Genomic DNA, 23029 nt, shown 5'->3' with positions numbered 1-23029 from the left:
ACAGTTACTTTTTACTTTATATATATATATATATGTTTATACAGTCCATGGTTTTTAGCTGGTAACAGCTGCTGTTATCTGGGGATCCATATTAAAAATATATAGTCCTGTGTTTCTACTGTGCAAATATAAGGCTTGTCTATTATAGCATGTCAAATAGATTTAAAACAAGAATTTGTTTGCCTGTGCTGTCCATATGTTACTACTTTATGGGGAATGCTGCAGAAAGTGTGTGCTCATAAACGTGTTGCACTACAACCTGTCAAACTCAAACTGATCTATGATTTGCTCTTAGAGTCCTGATGTTCGGCTCATATAGCCAACATTAAACTTTTTTTCTAGTCATGTGGAAAAATGAGTGTTGCCCTCACCAACTAAGGTCAGACTTTACCTTTTGGTCTCCTAATAGTCAGCTGTATCTGGATCAGAAAGTACAGCAGTGGCCCAGGCCAACGGTGAGAGCGTCACAGCTGCTGCTACACCGGCAGTGGTTCGACCAGGTGAGTGCCACATGAGTCAAAGTTTCACAAAGTTATATTGTTCATATTTTACATTAGCTACTAATATTTGCCTGGCTTATTACAAGCTTTTGTTTGTTTTTTTGGTATATGGGGACCTATACAGAACCAAGGCATGTTTATAAACACTTTATTGAAGAGCTTACTATTTCAGTGGCTGGTTATTTTGCTGCATAAGTACTTTAAGATAATGCTAATAATAATAATAACAGCAATAATGTTCCTCTTTGCGTTTTCTAAGCTATCATTAGCTTTCATTTAGCCTTTTATTATATCTTAAATTCAGCTTGGGCAGCAGTATTCTTACTGAATTTAATCTTATTGTGTAAAAATGAGACAAATGGCTTCATCTTCTTAGATCAATTTGCTGTTAAGAGCAAGTTTTACTGAGATATGGAGCTGTAAACTAAGAGAAAGGCTGGGGTTGATCTTGTTGCTATGTATGACCTCATGTGTCATAATTTAGCTTACTTACTACTTTAATTGGTGAATAGTCAATAGTAGTGGAAGTCAGACAGCAGCCTCTGCATAATAAGGGAGTCATGAGTTCAACCTGGACAATATCAACTATGTCCCTTGATATTAGGTGCAACACCTGCACCCATTGTCCTGTCCGTTGATGAAGTTAATACATGTGTTCTGGTTGATAAATGTGTCTTTATCTGTTGACCATGCAATCATTTGGATGTGTTTTTCTTCTGTAGGGGTGACTACACCCGCTAGTCCAATTATAACCATGAAGGCAGCTTAGTTCAAGGAAATGAATTATCAGACAATGTGGCATCTAAAGAGCTTAAATTCTGCTTATATTCAACAGCACTTGAGAAGATGTTCTACTGTTATAATACAAACAGTTAATGCAACTTACTGTATATTTTCTTTATCTCAGTGTCATACATCTTAAGATTAGTCGCCTGATTACAGGTGGACTGGACTGAGGACTGTTTGAAGAATCCGATCCAATGTGATTTAAAGCAGATTTTTTTTGTTCAGGAAATGGATGGCTTGAAATAAGTATGTGGTTGGGCAATGTAGCAGGAGGGGGGTAGTTACATCATATTTTGTTTCTATGAAATCAGCCTGTTTGAAGCTATGGGTGTTTGGTGAATGTGGTCCCATGTCTGTAAAGTCTTCATGAACACCTTTGATGTTGTGGTGGTCCATATATGGAGGGACAGACAAGTGTAGATTGTGAAAACATAATACATGAACTGAACAGTGAAGTCATTTTTTTTTCTTACCTTCCAGATGATAGAGGCAAACCTACGCCCCCGCCTCTGTCAAAGACCCCTGAACTTGCTAAGAGTGACCCCATCCACACTGAGGCTACCTCCTCTGACACGAACACTAAGCCCCCATCGCCCCCTCTACTATCAGAAGCAGAGGACACACCTCTCGACACTATTTCCACACTTGCACCAAGCCCTCCTGTTGCAGATGTGATGGATGCTCCCCCACTTCCCAAGGAACCCACCCCACCGCCTAAATCTGCGCCTGAGGTGCCCGCCTACCCCGCACCGCTCCCTGACCCTGTCCCCTCCTCTGCTGCAAAAGACAAAACGGACAAGAAAGCCACAGAGTCAAAGGAGGGGGAGGCTAAAGTAGAAGACGCAGCTGCCTTTTCGGACACACCCCTCGCACCTCCCTCCACCACTAACGGTGTCGCAGAGGTGGAGCCAGAAAGGCTGTCAGTCGTGTTGCCACACAGTCACCTGGATGCCCCTCTGGAGTCTCCCATTGCACAGCCCGAGGAGCTCCGCCTCCCCAATGGCCTGCCACTGCCGGCCCCACAAGACCCTGAGGTGCCTGCCATCAGTACAGCCGAGCGTGACGACAGCCCCATCGCTGAACCTGACATTAGCCAGCAGTCTGTCGTACAGACCTCTGCAGCCATCAGTCAGGCAGTGCCCACACCCGTTGTCCAAGCCACGCCCACACCCGTTGTCCAAGCCACGCCCGCACCCGTTGTCCAAGCAATGCCTGCACCCGTTGTCCAAGCCACGCCCGCACCCGTTGTCCAAGCCACGCCCGCACCCGTTGTCCAAGCCACGCCCGCACCCGTTGTCCAAGCCACGCCCGCACCCGTTGTCCAAGCAACGCCCGCACCCGTTGTCCAAGCAACGCCCGCACCCGTTGTCCAAGCCACGCCCGCACCCGTCGTCCAAGCCACGCCCGCACCCGTCGTCCAGGCAACACCCGCACCCGTCGTCCAAGCAACACCTGCACCCACTGACCAGCCTGCACCCACTGACCAGCCTGCACCCACTGTCCAGGAGATTCCTGCTGCTCCAGTCACCCAGGCAGCACCCACACAACCTGAGGTGCAAGACGCGATTCCTCCTGTCACCCTGGATGCCGAGGAAGATATCCCAGTGCCCCAGTCCAGCGCCAAGGAAGAGAAGCCATCTCCCGCAGAGATGGTTTCAATAGCTGACAGCGACCCAGAAACAGTGCCGACTCCTCCCCCTCCCACAGCAGAGGAAAGGGAGGACACTCCTCCTCCCCAGACAGTCACACCTGTCCTTGTTGAAACGACTATGCAACGTCAGTTAACTACAACATGTTATAACTATTTTACTATATTTTAGAATTATAATCTCCATCATTAATAAAGACTGCTTTGACAGATATGTTTTTGCTCATCTGAGGGAGGCTGATTGTTTTTGTCTTCCTGTAGCTGCTACGTTTGTGCAAAAGAAAAAGAGGAAGATGAAGGAACTGAACAAAAAGCAGACAGTGGGAGACCTCCTTGATGCCTTTAAAGAGGTGTGTGTGCAGTAATGCATTTATTCATGGGCCATCAGTAACTCCAAACCCGTTAACACTGGCAAAGACAAATTTAAGCCTTAACTCCTTGTATGATTCAAATCAACACCTAAACGTCAGTCCAGTGAGAAAAGTGGCTTCTCTCTTTCTGAATTTGAATATAGCCCTGCAGCGTGGTTTCATTTAACATATCTTATCCATTCTAAAATTTCAGTCTCACTGACCAATCCCCTCTCACATCTTTGAACCAGGAGCAGGTCGTGGCCACACCAGAGCCCGAGCCAGCCCCTGCCCCAGCACCAGAGACCCAGCCCCCTGCTGCTTCCCCTCCTGCCTCAGAGGAGGCGGACCTGACCTGGGAGGACAAGGAGGACAAGGAGGACAAGCTGGATGCTGAGAACATTCAGCCAGATTCGCCGACCGACAAGAAGTACCAGTACAAAGAGGGTGGGTCTCTGAACCTTGATACCTTTCAGTGCCTCGTGCCGGCAATTCTGCGTGAATAATGCTCTTATCTCACGTACGTTCACGAGTCAGCAATGTGGCAGCTGGCTACGTTTACATTTGCTTTGTTGAAAATTAGGGAGTGGCATTCTACCTGATTGTGCTTCTGTTGATATGAGTGTTTACTGGAAAATGATAGTTATATGATGGCAACGCATTATATTTGAACAAGAAGCTGTGATTTTTTAACTTGTAGGTCATGACCCTTTGCTTTACTTCTTTTTTCTATTATATAAATTCAACAAAAAAACAGTAAATAAATCATTTAAGCAGCTTTGTTGAAGTTCATTAAATACTACCTCTTAAATATATCCACAGATGTTTGTGTTACACAAAGCACAGATCACATACACTATAGACTGCAGTACCCATTAATTTATTCATTCATTCATTCATTCATTCATTCATTTGCTAGCCTATATGCCACCTTGTGGACATTATGAGGCATGACAACATCTACATTTATACTATACAACTAGTGGTGTTGGGAGCATTGTGTCTATGACTTTATGTCCTGGTTTAATTCCTAGTTGATACTAGGGAAGTGTAACTTTACTGTTTGGGTTCCTCTTTCAGAACAATGGAAGCCAATCAACCCAGAGGAGAAGAAGCAGTATGACAGAGAGTTTCTTCTGGGCTTCCAGTTCATCTCAGCCAGCATGAACAAGCCTGAGGGTCTACCAGCCATCAGTGATGTTGTCCTAGACAAGGTGCAACCTCTCGCACTAAAGACATGGCCATACTTTTGGCCTTAAATAATTTCTCTTTTTTTGTCATGTAGTTTAAATTGTTCTGTATAAATATGATAACCCTCCATTGCTGTTGACAATCTGTCCTTCTTATGAGTCCGGTTTTTATCAATAATATACAAGTAAAGTTTTCATTGTGATGTTCATTTCTGTTGTTTAAGGCTAATAAGACACCTTTGCGTCAACTGGACCCCAGTCGTCTACCAGGAATGAACTGTGGCCCCGACTTTACACCCTCCTTTGCCAACCTCGGCAGGCCCGGCATGGGAGGAGGAGGAGGAGGAGGAGGAGGAGGAGGAGGAGGAGGAGGAGGAAGCAGAGGACCAGTAAGTTAACATTTTCTTAATTTGATCCTAAGAGCTCTGCACTTGAAGTTCATAGCCTGTGAATGAAATGACATCTCTGTTCCTTCCTCGTCTTCCTACTCTGTCTCCTCTCTCTCCTCACAGCCTCCTGGTATGGGCATCGGAGTTGGTGGGCCACGTCGCTCTCAGCAGATCCAGAGGAAAGACCTAAGGAAAATCCTCACCACCGTGTCACTCAGTGAAGACGTGCAGCTGAATAAGGCAGAAAAGGCGTGGAAACCTTCAACAAAAAAAGCTGTTCGCAGCCGCAGTGGAGAGGAAGCTGAGGAGAACGATCCGGAGCAAATAAAGACACAGGAGCTGTTTAAACGGGTTCGCAGCATCCTGAACAAACTGACCCCCCAAAAGTTTCAACAGCTAATGAAACAGGTGACGGAACTGACTATTGACACTGAGGAGAGATTGAAAGGAGTCATAGATCTTACCTTCGAAAAGGCCATTTCCGAGCCAGACTTTTCGGTGGCCTATGCCAACATGTGCCGCTGCCTTATGGGGGTAAGTGTTGCCACACACAGTATGGAAATATGTGTTTACTCTAGGACTGTTGTGGTTAAAGGAGCACAGTTGTGTGTTGTTGATATGATATGAGGTGTTAAATGATAAACTAAGTACTTTTTATTGGTCATATAAAAGACATAAGCCCTCCTGATGATGCTTACAAACCTCAGACTATTTTAACCTGATCATGAGTTCCATATTAATTTAGCTTGTCCAAGTATGTTTTAAGTAAGTGCAGCTAATTGTTTCATTGTGTCACATACTCACATTCTCCTGTCAAGCTTTTGAAAGCTTCTCTGACTCTGAATTTTTCAGACTCACCAGTTATTTTTCACTGGCTGACAGATATTTATGTACTAAAGATGATTGGAGATGGGGCTCCAAAACAGCAGAAACTCCCCTTAATGCAAAACTCTCGTAATGTGACCAACTCACTCTGTGACACAATGACCAGTAGTTGCTCCAAGGGGAGGATAATAGTAGATAGATAATAATTATTTGCTGATTGAACTTATCAGTAACTCCTTGTTATATCATTATAACCTCTAATCCTCCAAATCCTACACATGGGACCTTTTTAAATTGGGTTTAATAAAGAAGCATATGGAAGTAGTGGAAGTATTTTTATGATAAATTTAGAATTCAGAGCACTTCACAAATATATCAATAACCTGAAAACACTTTACAAAAAGTAAAACAGCTTGTCATGTGTTCACTGGCAGTCCTACTTTACAAATGTCTCTTGAATGACTTTAAAATAGTGCCACGTTTCTGGGCCACTGATCTTAGTGATGGGATTGAAGAGTGACTTAAAGTACATAACTGTACACCCTGCTGTTCCTGCTCCTTTTTTTAAATGTACATTTTCTTTGCTCTATTTAGCTTAAAGTCCAAACCACAGATAAGCCGGGAGTCACTGTGAATTTCCGCAAGCTGCTGCTAAATCGATGCCAGAAGGAGTTTGAAAAGGATAAAGATGATGACGAGATATTTGAGAAGAAGCAGAAAGAGCTGGAAGCTGCCTCGGAGGTATAATACCGCCTCACAAAAGTTACTGTCCTCCTCAACAATTTCCTTTTTGTTTTTTCATCACTTTTTATGTGACTCTGTTTCTCTGGCAGGAGGTGAAGCAGCGGCTCATTGATGAGCTACAAGACTGTAAAGACAAAGCCAGGAGGCGCTCACTGGGCAACATCAAGTTCATCGGTGAGCTGTTCAAACTTAAAATGCTCACAGAGGTCATCATGCATGACTGCATTGTAAAGCTGCTCAAAAACCATGACGAGGAGTCCCTGGAGTGCCTGTGCAGACTGTTGTCCACCATCGGGAAGGACCTAGACTTTGAGAAGGCCAAGGTACAACACACACACCTGCACACACAAATACATGGTTAGATGCACATATCCAATGCCCATAAATCTGTACTTACATCAAGTTTTAATTGGAACTGAAGTCCAGGACATAGACTCACCAATCTGTTGTGGTTGTCCTCAGCCTCGTATGGACCAGTACTTCAATCAGATGGAGAAAATCATAAAGGAGAAGAAGACGAGCTCCAGGATCCGCTTCATGTTGCAGGATGTGCTGGACCTTCGACGGGTAAAGCAGAAACACACACATATACACTACAGGTGTGATACTTTGCATACATGGATTGGAGCCTTTCAGCTGTTTATAACAACACAAGGAAAGTGGTTGTAAGCAGAGCCAGCAGTCCAAAACCCACCGCACTGTCGAGTCTTGATGTCAGAATATCTCTGGTCAGACATCCAATATAAGAACTGTCACCACATTTTCACTTACTATTTCCATATCAGCAGCAGTCAGCACTGAATGTTTTGTTTTTATGCCAGACTGTTAACAGTCAAATATATTATCAAACCCATTGCACCGTATTACTTGGAAACCCACTGAATCAATGCCTTAGTCACTTCACTGATCATCAAACAAGGATCAGTGTTCACCAAAGTTAAATAATTTCCTTTTTATTTTTATATTTAGCATGTTCTATATGTTCTAGAGCTTCTTTATACTTTCTGTGTTTGAGCACCTAGAGTTAAACTTCCATGATAGTTTCTGTTTGTAGGGCTGTCTGTGTGTGTTAAGTTAGCTAAATCTATTCCTTTCATTTCTGCCCTCTTTTTTTTTTTTCTTGTTTTCACATGAGTGTAGACAGAAAACTATTCTAAACTATCCTTAAAGTGGCATTTTCTGTGACTGTGGTGCTGTACAACATCCTCAGAGACACCCGGACTGGTCCTTTAGTCCTGGGCTCGAGTCTCATATATGGGCTAAGAAAGAAATGTCCTCCTCAGCTCTTTAATGCAGCTGCTCTGTGCCATAGACCGTTCCACACAAACTCCATCATCTCTTCTTAGTAGTAGCATGTTAATTCACCTCATAGAGTATGGAAATAAGTAATAGAGATTTCCAGTATAGTGCCAGTTCTCTCTAGTGTTAGGCTTATTTTTCTGAAGGAATGCTGCAGTCCTGTAGTTAGGCTCTCTGTCCCGCCCACACACTGTTACAAAACCTGCTGTCTTCAGTGTTTTTACAAGCCAAAATCAGCTGCTTCAAGTCAGCACATTGACCCAATTTAACTGTGAAACACACTTTATTTCCTTTCTAGTCAAAGGCTGAAGCGCAGAGTTAAGAATCACTAGAATCTTGATCCCTGTCGATTCTAGTCTCTCCTACAAACACCATAGTCATAATAGCTATCCAGTGCCAGCGTTAATACACCTAGATTCCTTTGTGTCATCAGTCATAATGAAAAATACTTCAGTACAATTAGGTTAGCACGACTAGTCTCACAATCTCTTCCTCTACACCATCCTAGAACAACTGGGTTCCCCGGCGAGGCGACCAGGGTCCCAAGACCATCGACCAAATCCACAAAGAGGCTGAGCTTGAGGAGCACAGGGAGCATATGAAGGTGCAGCAAGCCCTTGTCTCCAAGAAGGAGTCGGGTGGCGGCCAGGGAGGCAGGATGGGCGGAGGAGGTCAGGGCGGTCGCGGGGGCCCTCACACCCCAGGCCGTGGTGCTCCTCCCCAGGATGAGGGGTGGAATACAGTGCCCATTTCCAAGAACCGACCTATTGACACCTCTCGCCTTAGCAAAATCACTAAGGTAGGGGAGAAAGCCCGCTTTTCACCTGGCGTTAATCAGCTGGATGGTATCCTGTTCGTAGTTTTAGCAGGAAGCGTGTTTTTAACCAACAGTCTCTTCTTTCAGACTCCTGTTCTTGACTTCAACAATCAGTTGCTTGCCCCAGGAGGCAAAGGTACATGGGGGAGCTGGGGAAAGGGAAGCAGCGGTGGCACCAGCGCCAAACCTGCAGATTCTGGTAGGTTTCTCAGACTGATGTGGTTATACAACAAATATAGTACCTAGTAACTAGTCAAGCACCTCATAATTGAAACTCAACAAGTGCTATGTGTGTATTTTCTATCTCCAGGCTCAGAGTCAGGCGGCCGTCCAGCTACCAGCACTCTGAACAGGTTCTCAGCCTTACAGCAGCCTTCGTCCTCCTCAGGCCCTTCACTTGACTCAGACAGAAGAGTCCCTCAGAGGTGAGGAACAGGATACAATTCTCGAAGCCATCTGGGTGTATTCAGACGCAATCTTTGCGACAGTTTTTGTGTGTGTGTGTGTGTGTTGTTTTTGAGACTTTGTCTTTCTGTTGCTACAGAAACAGCTCAAGTCGAGAGCGCGGTGATAACTTCGACCGGTCTAATCGCGGCAGCGACCGGTTTGACAGACGGGATGAGCGACGGGACGACCGTGATCGAAACCGGCTGCAGGTCACCAAGCGCAGCTTCAGTCGAGAGAATGAAGAACGGTGCCGGGAGAGAGAGCAGCGTGGGTCAGCCGACCCTGTCCGCCGAGTAGCGAGCATGACGGACGATAGAGATAGAGGCAGCAGAGAGAGAGCCAGGAGCAAAGAGAATGGTAGGTGGCATGACGTAGCGGTAGTATAGATTTAAATTGCATTTTGAAAGCTGAAATAAAAAAATTCTACCGCGTTAAGAATAAAATTCTCTCTCTGGTAACGCAGTCATTTTTTGGAATTCCCCAAAAGAAAGGGAATGTTGGCACAAAAAACATTATCCACACCAAAGTAACGTTTTATTAGACGTCTAATGAACTCTGACCTACATACTACACTTCTACTTCTACAACGGGAACATTTACATAATATATACTTTTGTTTTTGTTTTTGCTAAAAAAAAAATAATAATAATAATTTAAATAATGAATTCAGGTTTCTAGTGTAGAATTTCAATTCCTTCTTTGTTTTGTGTGTAAACAGCCAAGCGGGAGACGGCTGCCACCCCACCACCTCCCCAGACCCCCACCAAGCCTGCCTTGACCGAGGAAGAACTGAACAAGAAGTCTACAGCCATCATCGAAGAGTACCTCCATATCAATGACATGAAGGTACACACTGACATGAATATGAAAATGAAAAAAACCCTACAGAGGAGTTACAGATCTGCTGCTTCTTGTTCCATTACCCGCTTGTAAAGAATAAAAAATGATCCAGTCACACTGTAGTTCTTCGGTTGTATTAGCAGTAACGAATACAGCTCTGATATGACTCTGTCTGTCGCTGAACAGAGAGGCTTCTATCAATCAGATGAAATAACAGTAACTTTGAGCTACCTGCATACACTGCTCACTGTGGATCCCTCATACATGTATATTACAGGAACAGGTACATCCTAACAGAAGGCACCCACTAACGACCTTAAACACTGACAACAATATGTGTGTCTAATGTGTCCCAACAGGAGGCTCTGCAGTGTGTGCAGGAGATGAACAGCACTCAGCTCCTGTTTGTGTTTGTGCGAAACGGGCTGGAGTCAACGCTGGAGCGCAGCACCATCGCCAGGGAGCACATGGGCCAGCTGCTGCATCAGCTCATTAAAACAGGCATTCTCCCAACACAGCAGTACTATAAAGGGTCAGTATGGAGCCCCATAGTGGTTATTCAATAAGTCATGTAGTTATATGTATGTTGTGTGTCTTTTGAGTTTTGCAGAAAACCTATGAGAAGCTATTAAAAAAATTAAAGCTGCAAGCAGCGTTGGGCGGGACCTCGCACTCCACGCAACTTGGGGCGTGCTGCGGCCGTGTCGCGTGCCGTCGTAACACGTGCGGACCACAACATGAAAATCGCCACGCAGCGCTTACTTCTTGTTGTCAGTAGTGGCGCTATCGCTATGTCTGAATATTGTCATGTACACGTGTTCAGGGCGGGACTGTTATCAAACACGTGAAGTTTCATTGAGATTGGATCATGTACGCTGAAGTTATGAGGACGTGTTCAGGGTGGGACTGTACACTGAAGATATGAGTACTATCTGTTTGATGGCCAATCGGTGGAATTCGACACATCGTCACGGGCACACGGTTAAACATACAGTCACAAATAGCACAACTTTTGATCGCCAATGTGTGTAGATTGAAGTGATCGAATTTGAAGTCAATCTGATAAAATCTGTAGGAGGAGTTAGTTATAACAGAAGTCCTTAAATGCCGGAAATAGCATCACAGTTTGACATTCGATTCAACCTGGCCAACTTTGAGGGCACGCCACGGACACGCCCTTCAACATACAGTCACAAATAGCACAGCTTTTAATCAGCACCATTTTTTTGACTGTACTGAATAATTTTGAAGCAGATCCGATAAATTCCCTAGGAGGAGTTTGTTCAAATACAACACAAAAAGTTCGCCGAAAATCAAAATGGCCGACTTCCTGTGGGGTTTCTGGTATGGGTCCAAGAGGCTTTTTTGTACGTCCCGGCATGTTACACGTGCCTACCGAGTTTCGTACATATTGGTTAAACGTGGCGCCGGGGCTGCTGATTTTTTATCCTGTAGGGGGTGCTACAAACACGACGAACATGATTTTTGGTATGTGAGCTTCAGGCACCACTCTACACGTACCCTGTGAATTTCATATTCATACCTATTACGGTCTCCGCGCAGTGATTTACCATGCCACCAGAGCGCCACCTAGTGGCGGATTGTTGACACATTCTTTAGCGAGCCTCAGGGAGCCATGGGGAAGTATCGTACCAAGTTTCATCTTAATCACATATACCGTTTTAGAGATACAAACTTCTTCAATTTAAAGAGTGCCACCTAGTGGCGATGGCCTGATGTTGTGCACGATGCTTAAGGAAGACATGGGGAACTATGGACCCAAGTTTGGTGTCAATCGGACATACCAATGTGGAGAAATGGTCCCCTTCCTTTTTTGACGAAAAATCCACAGGAAGTGCTAATTTTATAACTTGCTGTTTTTTTTGAAATAACAAAATTGTGTTAATCACTTTTTTATTCTGAGGGTCCTCAGATGCTACGGGAAAAAATTTGTGCGAATCGGACAAAGCGCATGGGGGGAACACTGAAAAGTACTTTATGGACATTTCGCGCTCTAGTGGAGAAAAATTATAGGCAGAAGTGGGCGTGGGCTATATGGGGAGATTCAGCTCCATTCACCGAACACGTGGATACGAGTTTTTTGAATGTGCAACAAACGAAGAAGTTATTAGACTAAACGCATTTTTTATGATTGTAGCACCACCTAGTGGCCAACCTGAAAGCGACGCATAGAATATAACATTTTTCACCAGGCTTGACCACTTTGCCAAATAAAATTGACTTTTCGTATATGTTTAGGGGGGCAAAAACGCAATCAAAAGTGCTAAAAATAATAATAAGGAAGAAGAAATACAACAGGGACCTCCAGCGGTCGCTGGCTCGGTCCCTAAAAAGTAAATATTTAAATCCAAGAGCAAGTACGGTTGGACCATACTCCTCTGTGAGATGTATTATAGCACAGCTTCAAGTGTTGATTGAAATAAAGTTTATAATAGCAGGATTTAAATAAACAGAAGCCCACAGGGGAAATACTGGCTTAAACTAGTAAATTAGTCTCTGAGAAGTAATATTTTTTAAGCAGTTGCTGAAATTGAGAAATCTTTAATCCACTGCACTCAGCCAATACAAGTCAGTTTACATATTGTGTCATATTGTTTGTGTCTGTGTGGTGCCATGTTGCTTAGTTAGTCCCATCTGTTGAGTAATGTTCCTTTTTAAATCTTGAATAAACTTTGTAATGTGTGCACTGTGTGTGTGTGTGTTTCCTCAGGCTTCAGGACATCCTGGAGGTTGCTGAAGATATGGCAATAGACATCCCCCACATGTGGCTGTACCTGGCAGAACTGATCACTCCCATGCTCCACGAGGGAGGGATCCCCATGGGAGAACTTTTCAGGTTAGTCTCAGGCCTCACTTGACCCCCTGGTGTGTTAGAAGAGGAAATTTGCAAGAGAAGATAGCTTTTGGCTTGTTTTTTAATTTGTTAGTGAGATGTCTGACTTATGTTGACCTTTTATGCCTCCCAGGGAGATTTCAAAGCCTTTGATCCCTCTGGGCATAGCCGGAGTCCTGCTGGTCCAGATCCTCACTTTACTCTGCAAAGGAATGGTGAGAAAAAATCAACAATAATCGCTTATCTAGATTATATTGTATCTAATAGTGTATTATTCTGACCGCTAAGTGTTTTTGAACATTTTGTTGTAATTCAGTTCTAGCAATCGAACCAGTAACTTTGAACCAGTTCATAAGACTGCGATGAATGTTAGCCACATGTGATCAGTGAATCTGTATCTCCTTCATCAGAGCCAGAAAAAGGCAGGCACAATGTGGAGGGAGGCTGACCTCCAGTGGAAAGACTTCCTCCCTGAGGATGAAGACGTCAACAAGTTTGTGACAGAAAAGGTGAGAGTTTGTTCACTAGCTTAATCACCGTCAACTGGGGACATTCACTACAATATTCTCTCAGTATACACTTGTTAATCATCTGTTGTATTTACAGTGTTGGTGTAGTTATGAGACTGTACTGTAGTATAAAAACAAAGATGAGGACTGTTGTCCCTTTTTCGAAGTGGGTGGTGACTAGGGATTGGTTATTGTTTGTATTGTGTTTGTGCTCTGCCTGTTGTGAAAATCTCAAATAAAAAGACCTTGTTCAAAAAGATGATCATTAAGCCTGTTTCTGTCTTCATGGTGTTAACTAGGATGTGGAGTTCACGCTGGGGGATGAGTCCGAGAAGAGCAAAAAGGAGCTGAGCTCTGCAGAGCTGACCAAACAGGTGGACAAACTGATCAATGAGAAGGCCGACAACGAGAGGATCTTTGACTGGATTGAGGTTTGTGTTCCTTCTTGTGTTTGATTTCTAAAGTTTGTCCATTTGGTTTCCATTCACAATCTTTACTCCTTTGTTTTTAAGTGGGCTAATAAGGCTTTGGTCACGTGTGTATCAAGCACTTGACTTGAATTGCATATTAATGACATCAGTTGTACTAATTTCAGGGTGTTTCTTAAAAGTAAACCGGGTTCCCATGCGTCCTTGAAACCTAGAAATTTAGAGACTGGTTTTCCATTAATGGAAACCCCTGGAAATTAATGGAAATGACGACGAAATATCCTGAAAATAATCTACATTGTCCTGGAAAATTTTAATTGTATTTTAGCCCTTCGCTCAGATTTCTTGAACCTAGGTGTGCATATTTTAAACTCCACTGTTGGTAGGAAGAGTTGTGCAGTATGAAACTTCCAAGCGGGTTTACCAGATGCAAAGCCGAAGAGAAAACACTCACTTCAGCTCTTTTTGGAAATGCAACACTTCCTACCTCTTATTTTAATAGCCTAATAGGTGAGAATAGTTTTCTGTAAAGAAAAAAAAAAAAGTAAGTTCCTTGATTTTAATAGTTATTTATGGGCTGTGGCCAAATTAATGTTACTGATAGGGGAAAACTGCAGTCAAATCGCTGGAAACAGTCAAGCAGGGCAAGAATAAACGCTGACCACAGCAAGTGCTGTCCTGTATTGTCAAGAAAAATCTCTTGGAAAACTCCTGGAAAATGATTTCTTAAAAAGAGTGGGAACCCTGGTAAAGTGAGGGCTAGTCATGGCTCTGCTATTTAGACATAAACATCAGACCAAATCTCACTGAAAAAAAACCTTTTTGCAGTTGAACAACCTTTTAGAGTGCAGGTCTGCATAGCAGCATTTTTGTATATGGACTTTCCGAACTTTAAAGGCTGTAAGAAAAAGAAAAACATGGACATTTATAACCTCAAATATACACTACTCAAAAAGTTCGGCTTTTGGATGAAATTTCAGAATGTACATAAAATGCACTATAACCTTTCCAGGTGATCTTAATTTGACCTTATACTTAAATGCCCTACTTTCATGATATAATATCACTGTAGCATCAACTTTTTACATTTTCCATAAATTTCACCCGAAAGTGGAATATCCCTAACTTTTTGTGAGTAGTGTAAGTAATTAAATTCAGAATACTGAACCTGAGACGTGCTGTATTTGTCCCCTGCAGCTCATTGTAAGCAAGCAAACAGAGCAGTAGGAGTCTTTTTTACATATTAACAGGTTCCAACATTATGTTATTATTATTATGTTATTTCTTTATTGATATTTGAAGCTCCAGTTTTCTGTGTGTAAATGCATTTGTCTTTGTGCAGGCCAACCTAGATGAACAGCAGACCTCCTCCAACACGTTTGTCCGAGCTCTGATGACCTCCATCTGCCAGTCAGCAGTCATCTGTGAGTCAGCACCTTGCATTCTTTACATTCCTCACTGAAGCCTAGACTCTCACTGATCACTATGAATGAAAATACGTCAGTGAATTACTAGAGTAGTCCAGTGCAACTGCAGTAGCATGTCAAGTCGACGCTTACTTGCAGACTGTGCCTTTGGAGTCCTGTTGAATTAAGTTTTCCTAAAATGCCTGCAGATGAGAACCCCTACAAGGTGGACGGTGAGAAGATCAAACAGAGGGCCAAGCTGCTGCAGAAATACCTGAAGGACGAACAGAAGGAGCTGCAGGCTCTGTACGCCCTGCAGGCCCTGATGGTGCAGATGGAGCAGCCTGCCAGTGAGTGGCTGTCTTTGTTACCACAGATATAACATTTTATTTTGTGTGCATTATTTCAATATATTTCCCACAAAAATACACAAAATAACTTTTCAGATGTAAATTCTATTAATTGTTGTTGATGTGAAACTGGTTTTAATTTTAGTTAAAATTGTCGAGAAATATCTTGTGAACACGTCTCTTCCCCCTCCTCAGATCTTCTGCGGATGTTCTTTGACACTCTTTACGACGAGGACGTGATCAAAGAGGAGGCCTTCTACAAGTGGGAGTCTAGCAAAGACCCCGCCGAGCAGCAGGGCAAGGGCGTGGCCCTCAAGTCCGTCACCGCCTTCTTCACCTGGCTCCGCGAGGCCGAGGACGAGTCTGACAACAGCTAGGGACCCCCGCTGGGAGGAACTGGTGGGAGTTCAGAGAGGATCCTTGGGGAGAGCGAATGTTCTGTGGATGATTCAGAGAACTCTGAATCAACAAAATCCTTCTGCATAAACAGAAAAAAAAAAAACAAGAAAAAAATTCTTCAACTGGGAGAGATTGTATTATGGATCGAACGTTCGATCGTGTTATTTTTTTTTTGTTTCCTTTTTTTGGGTTTCTTGTTTTTCCTTGAGCAACCGAATGTCTTTTTTGAAGTAAATGAAAATACAGGATTAAATAGAGAGAATAGATATGAGAGAGAGAATGCTGAGAAGCGTTAAAGCCGTGGGAGATAATGTTTCCTTCAGTATTTTTTTTAGGTTTATCTCCTGTTTTCAATGGCTTTTCCGCGCCACAGCAACACTATTCAAGACACTTTGCTTAATGACAGATATATAAGAGAACTTTAAAAGGCTGTTCACATCTATATTTTTGATGACTTCATCCTTTGTCATGTGGACACGACACAGACACGTTGTCATGTCACATGTATGGTGTTCGATCTACATGACACGCTTGTGTAGACGGCTAGCTATGTTTCTCTTTCTTTTCCCGTGTTGGATGATTGGAGTGTGTTTTGTAAGAAAATAGAAAACTACAAAGAAAAGTGGCGAGAGCGGACATTTCAGATAGGAGTTAGTGTAACGGATGTGGACTCCCGAGGATTTCACGCAGACTTTATGAGGACGGTGTCACTATGGGGAGGGGGCGATGAACATTGACCATTTTTGCTGCTCGGGAGTGACGATTGCGGCCCCCGACGCCCCTCAAACCCAAGCCCAAACCCCAGTATACCCTCCGACGTGTCTGTTTCACATGTTTCCTGCGCTTCAAAAAACAAACTGTGGACTGAGAAAGGGAGAGCAAGAGCGAGGGCTCACGGCTGCACCTTCCTACGAAGCCCATTGTCGGATTTTAAAAAGATAAAATATCGTTATTGAAACTTGAAGAGAAAAGTATACAGTCAAAAATCCACTTAAATGAAAAACTTTAAAAATAGTTTAACAGTACGAATCCTAAGGCCTTTTCTGCTTCCATGAGTTGAAATGCATTTCAGGAGAGTTCTGTAAATATATGATGGATTGTGAATTTTTTTGTTTTGTTTTGTTTTTTTCAAAGAAAAAATGCTCTTTTCCCTGTATTTATATATTTCTCTCCTCAGCTGGCAGAAGGTGCTTGTAATTATCCAACCCAAGTCATTGATTACAAGTTAATTGAAAATTTGTAAATATTTTTTGCTTTACTTTATTAAAAAGATATTTAATTAAAGAAAATTAATGCCTCTTTTCACATCCAAAACTGGAAGAGATAATAAAGATCGTTGCCAATAAAAGAAAAACTCCCGTGCTCCCGTGCGTTTGTGAAGACTGTTAATGTGGGGCTGTCCTCTCTGATCACAGATGATACGCTCCCTGTATTCTGCCTCACAACAGAGCTGATCACATCTATTGTACAGTCAGCAGCCCATTCAGAGCTTGTTGTTTGTGTTCCTCAAGCCATTTACACTAAGCTCTGTGAATGCACGGGTGTGGCTTATATTGTGTAGTATGTACTAGGTATTGTGTGTTTCCATGCTGTGGGGGGGGTATACGTTAACTTTCAACCGTGGGGGGAAAAAGGTTTATCCTGTAGCTCTGATCAGAACTCTGCAAATTTCTTGACACCATTGTAACCTTACAGGATCTCCGAGTACTTTAAAGGTGTCCCGTGGAGTTTCCTTTGTATACATTGTGAATCCTTCAGGTCCAACAAACGTGCTGGATGCATTTCCTTCCTCATAAAACATTTGCAAAGCTGATTTTTCGAAGTTTGAAACCTGCATGGTTTACGTTCTAGTGTTTCTTGGCACGTCGCCACCACCTGTAAGAAATAGGGACCCACTTATAAAAACACTGCTCAATAACGCTGCTTGTGCTCGGACACTCCACAGGGTACCTCAAAGCCAGAATTTCCACTGCTAAAGTTTCCCCTTGTTGCCACCTGGGCCTTCCCGCATGTATTCTCACCTAATTCAAAGGCTACGTTCACACTGCAGGCACAAGTGAAGTCAATTCACATTTTTTTGCTTATACGTGAGAACAGTTTTTTTCATGACAAGCACAAAGCAAATGGAATCTGACCTTTTCAATTCCACTTTCATACGTGGTCCAAATCAGACAGGTCTGATGTATTGTGACCTCAGTGTGAACACTGCACCTTTATGTCACTCTAGATCGGCATTCGCATGACTTCAGGACCGTGACCTGTTCACACTGGAATCCGATATGGACCACATTTAACAAATACGAACAACAAGAATAGAATCAAGCGCAAAGGCTTGCAGTGTGAACGGAGCCAAAGCTTTAAACTGATTTATTTTATTTTTTGGGGGGGGGGATTTCACAAACAAACCTCTTCACTCAAGAGCTACTTACTAGGGACAAAATATCGAGTTCCCTCTACAAGATTTTTCCTGAACTTTCAACCACATCTCATGATCTTCATCTGCAGTTGGAATTTGCTCAGTTATCAGTGAGTATCAACCCCCCCACCCCCCAGGTATGTAACTGAGATCGGGGATGACAACCAAACAAACCATCTGCTGATGAAGGCTTTGGGATGTGGTTGAAAGCTCTGGAAAAAGCTGGCCCTTGAGTTATTTCTTTTTCCCTGCCTTTTTCCTGCTCAAACTTTGAACTAAAACGTTCACTCTCTTTCTCCTCTATAGGCGTTCGTACAAACACAAACTATAATAACGAGGTCTTCAGAAAGGCCTAAGCTATCAGTAGCTATAGCTAGCTGGCTACCCTCTTTCTTAGCTAGCCTCTGATCCACATTTCCTCACACAGGGTTTTTTTCTCCAGTCTTTGTTTAAAAGACACAAAACCCTTTGGTTAGAATCAGGGCAGAGAACCAACAGGATCCATGGCCCTGAGGCACAGTGCCTTAGGACCAACAGCTGATCAGCTGGCTATGAGCAATAGGGCTGTGGTCGCAGCAGGCTGTAGACAGAACTGGATGAAGCATCTGTGAGGTCATCCCCGTCTTTCTAAACACAGACGGGGCTTCACAGTGCTGGACTTCTTGGGGAACTCCAGAAAGTAAGACGCCCTCCTTGAACCCTCACTATTTGGTTACATAAGTAGTTGGCCAAGTGTAAGATGGAAAAACAGCCAAGAAACACAACAATGATTCTGCAAAGCTCGGAGTTCCATTTTTCATCCTGTCAAGGTTTCCACACACAGGATTTAACTCTGGCTGCAATGGGATTCTATCACTGCGTATCGTCCAAATAAAACGTTATCTTTTATATAGCCCCATACGGTGCAATGAAATACCTCTCATACTGTTGCATTTTGAACAGATGTATCCTAAAGGTGCTACTGCAGTTTATTCTCAGTACGTTGTAATTCGAGTGTTTGGAGCGGGTGTCTGTAGTGTCAGTGTTGTAACCAGCATCAAACACAGTAGCTGTAACTTATCCTGCCATTGAAACTTGGTTGTACTTATAGGTTAGGGCATCACAAAATAGAATACACATTTAAGATAGATGGTCAATAAGAATATTTCTATCAAGTGAATGGGTAGAGAATCATGAGTCTTATAGTTTGAGTGTCTACTTTTTAAAAACAATGTGAAAATACAAAATATGTAAGTAAACTTGAAAAAGAAATTGAATGAAATATGAAAAACATTGAACACTTTATACTTTGTGTACCTCGTGCCAACAAAAATAAGTACATAGTACAAATAATGTACAACATAAGTGTCAATTTCAGAGAAAAGCAGCAATTTTAAATCCTCTTCTCTGCAGAGAAAGATCCTCACTTTGGATATTATTCTAACAGGCATCATCACCAGTCTTGTCACACAAGGTGTAGAAACCAGTAAAAACACTGCAGTCACTGTTTGTTTTTAAGCAGCTGCCACGAAGTAGACTGAAAAGACCACAATGCAGTCATGATGTCCCTGTCAGCGGGGTACTGTGGATGATTATTAAGTATTTCTCACATATGTTGAAAGCAGAATACAGCATATATTAAGGCAGGGGTCCCCATTCCTTTCCATGTCAAGAAGACCCTTAAAGACTGGACTGACGGCCTCCTGTTTTAGGATTTTAATGTTAACTGCTATATAATTCATGTTTATAAGTTATGTAATGGCAAATTCCATGCACTCGCACTACATGTGTCTGAATTAAAGAAAGAAAGGAAAAAGGTCATGAATATCCTCAGGATGCTCCGGTTTCCTCTCTCAGTCCAAAGACCTGCAGGTCAGATCAGCTGGAGGCTCTCCTGGAAATCCAGCCACATTCTTAAGCAGCAACAAAGAAGCTGCTCTGTGTATCACTGCCTTTTCTTGTCAGAGGGACTGCATGGAACCCACGGCTGTGAATACGCCTGTATTGTAGACTTTTACTTGTGGTAGAGAGGTAAAGTCGCCAGTTCAAGTCTCCAGACTGTACAGAAATATCAGTGTTGGGGAGGGGAGTGGGCACTCAGCCCCCAAAAGCAGCCCGAAATAGATAGTGTGGTTGTGCTGGACAGCTCCTAAAAGCATTCTGGTCCAAAAGAGTGTGTATGCTCAGCAAACTTTCCTTAGGCAAATAAGCACCTCAGCATTCCCACATTTTTACTTTCAACATTTGTAGGCAGTAGATTATTTTTGATCACTGCAGCGTTCTGCTGCACAGCCCACAGACTCTTGGAGTCACATCTAGCTCTTAACAGTTCAACCAAACACCCAAGCTCAGATGTTCTCTGTTAACAGCACTCCACACAATGGATGTACAGCAGAAACGTTTGTAGGCTGTAACTCAACCTCTATGTAACCTTACCCAGAGTCAGGCCATCATTTTAAACTGCCCTTATCTCAGCTTATCTCACTTGTTACGAGACCTGCTCTCTCCCTGCTGACATGCTCAGCCTCGGGGGAATCGCCTTATCTTTAACCTGCTTTCATTCGGCTGCAGTATCACACTCAGCTGGACCCAGTTTTCAGATGACATTTCACACTGTTGCGTCACCAGGGGACCTATCATTCCTTTCCATGTAATCCTTCCAAAGCATATTTGCACAGGGTATTGTGAATAGGTAAGCGGCCAGGCGGGCACTGTACACTTCAGTTTGTTGTAGTTCAGATTCTACAGAGGGATCACTGACGTTGCATTCTTACTGGCAGAAATTCTTTCTTTCCATTTGGATCAGCATGTTTTGAGCAATTGTATGCCATTAATCTGATGATGAATGCACAGGTTGAAGTCTTTTTTTAAGTAATAGCCATCTCTGCAGTGGTAGCAACATGGCTCTAGGGATGCCAGTGTCAGTCCACCACTCCGGTCCAGACTGAAATATCTGACTATAAGATGGACAGCCATTACATTTTAGAGACAATAACGGTCATGGTCGCCACCATGAGGTTGATATTTGTAATTCATTGTGAAATATCTCAACAACTATTAACTGGGCTGCTATAACATTTTAAAGGGCCCTTAAGAATAAAACGTACTGATTTTGGTGATCCTCTGACTCTTTGTGTAGTGCCACCAGCAGGTCACATTTTTGAGGTATTCAGTGAAATAAATTGAAAAATCTACGAGATGGACTGGCACACATTTTGTAGAGACATTCACAGTGATACGGTTGATAATTGTGGAGAAATGTACTACAGATATTCCGGGTCCCCAGAGGAGGTTTGATGACTGTGGTGATCCTGTGTGGTGCCATCTAGCGCCATCAGATCCAAATTTCAGTTTTAAATAGAAAAACTAATGACATTCCCATCAGCCTCGGCTTTAGCTCCAAGTACAGCCTCACAGAGCTGCTAGCAGGGCTGTGGACTTACACCTCTTCCACTCTTTGCCTTTGTTAATCTACTAAATCACACATATTGAAAGGCGCTCTGTTAGTAACACCTTTAAGTCTTCAAGTTTTACAAATGTTTATGTCTACATGCTGTATGTTTGATTTGTAAAGGCAGTACAGTGAACATTTGAATTAAATGCAAACAGCAAACAGAAATGAGACGGATCGGTTCAGTTTGATCATCTGAAAGTGGGTTTGCATGGAGAGGAGTCTCCGGTTTGACATTTACTTAAGATTGCACATGTGCTTGATGGTTTGTGGATATTGCAGGAACACCATTTGAAGCCATCTGCAAAAGGTTTTAAATACATTTGTTCAGTAGTATTTTCTGCATCTGCTGCCTGCTAATGGGTTTTAAATGGTTTATAGGACACCCTTCTGTGCACATCTGTTGAGTGTTTTAGAAGTGTTTGCAGGATTTTATCTCTGTTTGTAAGATACAGGGTAAGAAAATACTTCAAGATGTGCTCTCGTCCTGTGTCCCAAGTCCACACTACATATTGATTCAGTAAGTGTGTTTACACTGGAAAAGTGACAATATTTAAACTATTCAAACTTCAGTCAGTATGCACACCAAGAAACACTTGTGCTGTTGGGTTTTATACATCATGTTATTATACTAGAATTCTATTGTTACTGTATAGTGTGTGCATACTGTGTATATATGATAACACTATATAGATTAAGGTATGTATATTGTACTTATTATTAATCATACCTACAGTATATACATACATTAGTTCATATGTTGTGGCTGGATTTTTTTTCTTTTTTTTTTTTTTACAAATCACTTATATATTTTTATTTTACTTCTTATTTCTTCCATTCAAATAGTTATCTGTCTGTTTTCTTACCTCGTAGCCCCTGGCGATCAATCACATGTTATCTTTAGTCCAAATCCCTTAATGCACCCCACCCATAAATCAGACTATCAGATATCTAACCTAAAAAATCTAAATTAATTGATTTGGATTTTTCATATTATATACAAATATATAATGTAGTAGTCTATATTTACAGTAGATATATTGAGTATTTTAGTCCAGTTTTACTAGAAATACTGAAACTGGCATATAAAATACAAACCATTTGTACATTTTCAGTTGTAGTTGTTGTTGTAACTCTTCACATGAGCTAAAAGCCCAGAAATCTTAGATCTTATCCTTTCTCACACTCACTTTGAGTTGAGCTTCAGTATTCACCATCCTGGATACACTAGAGGGGGCCATTGGACTGTACATACCACCCACATTCAGTATTGTATTGTGGTAGATTTTCACTACAGCTTGTACATGTCTTGTGAAATAATACATTTCTCAAACAGAAATAAAGAAAACACATCATACTTTATACAATTAAGTAAAACTGTAATGCTTGAGAACACAACCTG

General features: G+C 42.5%; 1 protein-coding gene and 1 non-coding gene across 7 annotated transcripts in view; both read left to right on the top strand.

Annotated features, from left to right (window-relative positions):
* LOC127362551 (eukaryotic translation initiation factor 4 gamma 1) overlaps positions 1-17135 on the top strand; it is a 40502-nt gene extending 23367 nt beyond the window's left edge. For all 6 annotated transcript variants that reach the window (XM_051398370.1, XM_051398369.1, XM_051398368.1 and 3 more), the window contains 23 exons: positions 410-500; positions 1767-3062; positions 3196-3284; positions 3536-3731; positions 4365-4498; positions 4699-4863; positions 4987-5397; positions 6283-6429; positions 6522-6755; positions 6895-6999; positions 8240-8530; positions 8636-8747; positions 8859-8973; positions 9093-9352; positions 9714-9841; positions 10195-10367; positions 12567-12692; positions 12823-12904; positions 13100-13198; positions 13498-13629; positions 14969-15050; positions 15242-15382; positions 15578-17135. In XM_051398370.1, the coding sequence (XP_051254330.1) occupies positions 410-500; positions 1767-3062; positions 3196-3284; positions 3536-3731; positions 4365-4498; positions 4699-4863; positions 4987-5397; positions 6283-6429; positions 6522-6755; positions 6895-6999; positions 8240-8530; positions 8636-8747; positions 8859-8973; positions 9093-9352; positions 9714-9841; positions 10195-10367; positions 12567-12692; positions 12823-12904; positions 13100-13198; positions 13498-13629; positions 14969-15050; positions 15242-15382; positions 15578-15759 (4791 nt within the window). In that variant the 3' untranslated portion in view covers positions 15760-17135. The remainder of the gene's footprint in view (positions 1-409; positions 501-1766; positions 3063-3195; positions 3285-3535; positions 3732-4364; positions 4499-4698; positions 4864-4986; positions 5398-6282; positions 6430-6521; positions 6756-6894; positions 7000-8239; positions 8531-8635; positions 8748-8858; positions 8974-9092; positions 9353-9713; positions 9842-10194; positions 10368-12566; positions 12693-12822; positions 12905-13099; positions 13199-13497; positions 13630-14968; positions 15051-15241; positions 15383-15577) is intronic.
* LOC127363282 (small nucleolar RNA SNORD66) lies at positions 6139-6208 on the top strand. The gene has a single exon (XR_007884773.1). It is a non-coding gene; the product is annotated as a small nucleolar RNA SNORD66 (small nucleolar RNA).
* Positions 17136-23029: the final 5894 nt, after the last annotated feature.

This window comes from Dicentrarchus labrax, unplaced genomic scaffold (genome assembly GCF_905237075.1).
Source record: "Dicentrarchus labrax unplaced genomic scaffold, dlabrax2021, whole genome shotgun sequence".
Classification (NCBI taxonomy): domain Eukaryota; kingdom Metazoa; phylum Chordata; class Actinopteri; family Moronidae; genus Dicentrarchus; species Dicentrarchus labrax.
Note: the sequence above shows the minus strand (reverse complement) of the source record. Positions and strands in the feature narration are given on the sequence as shown.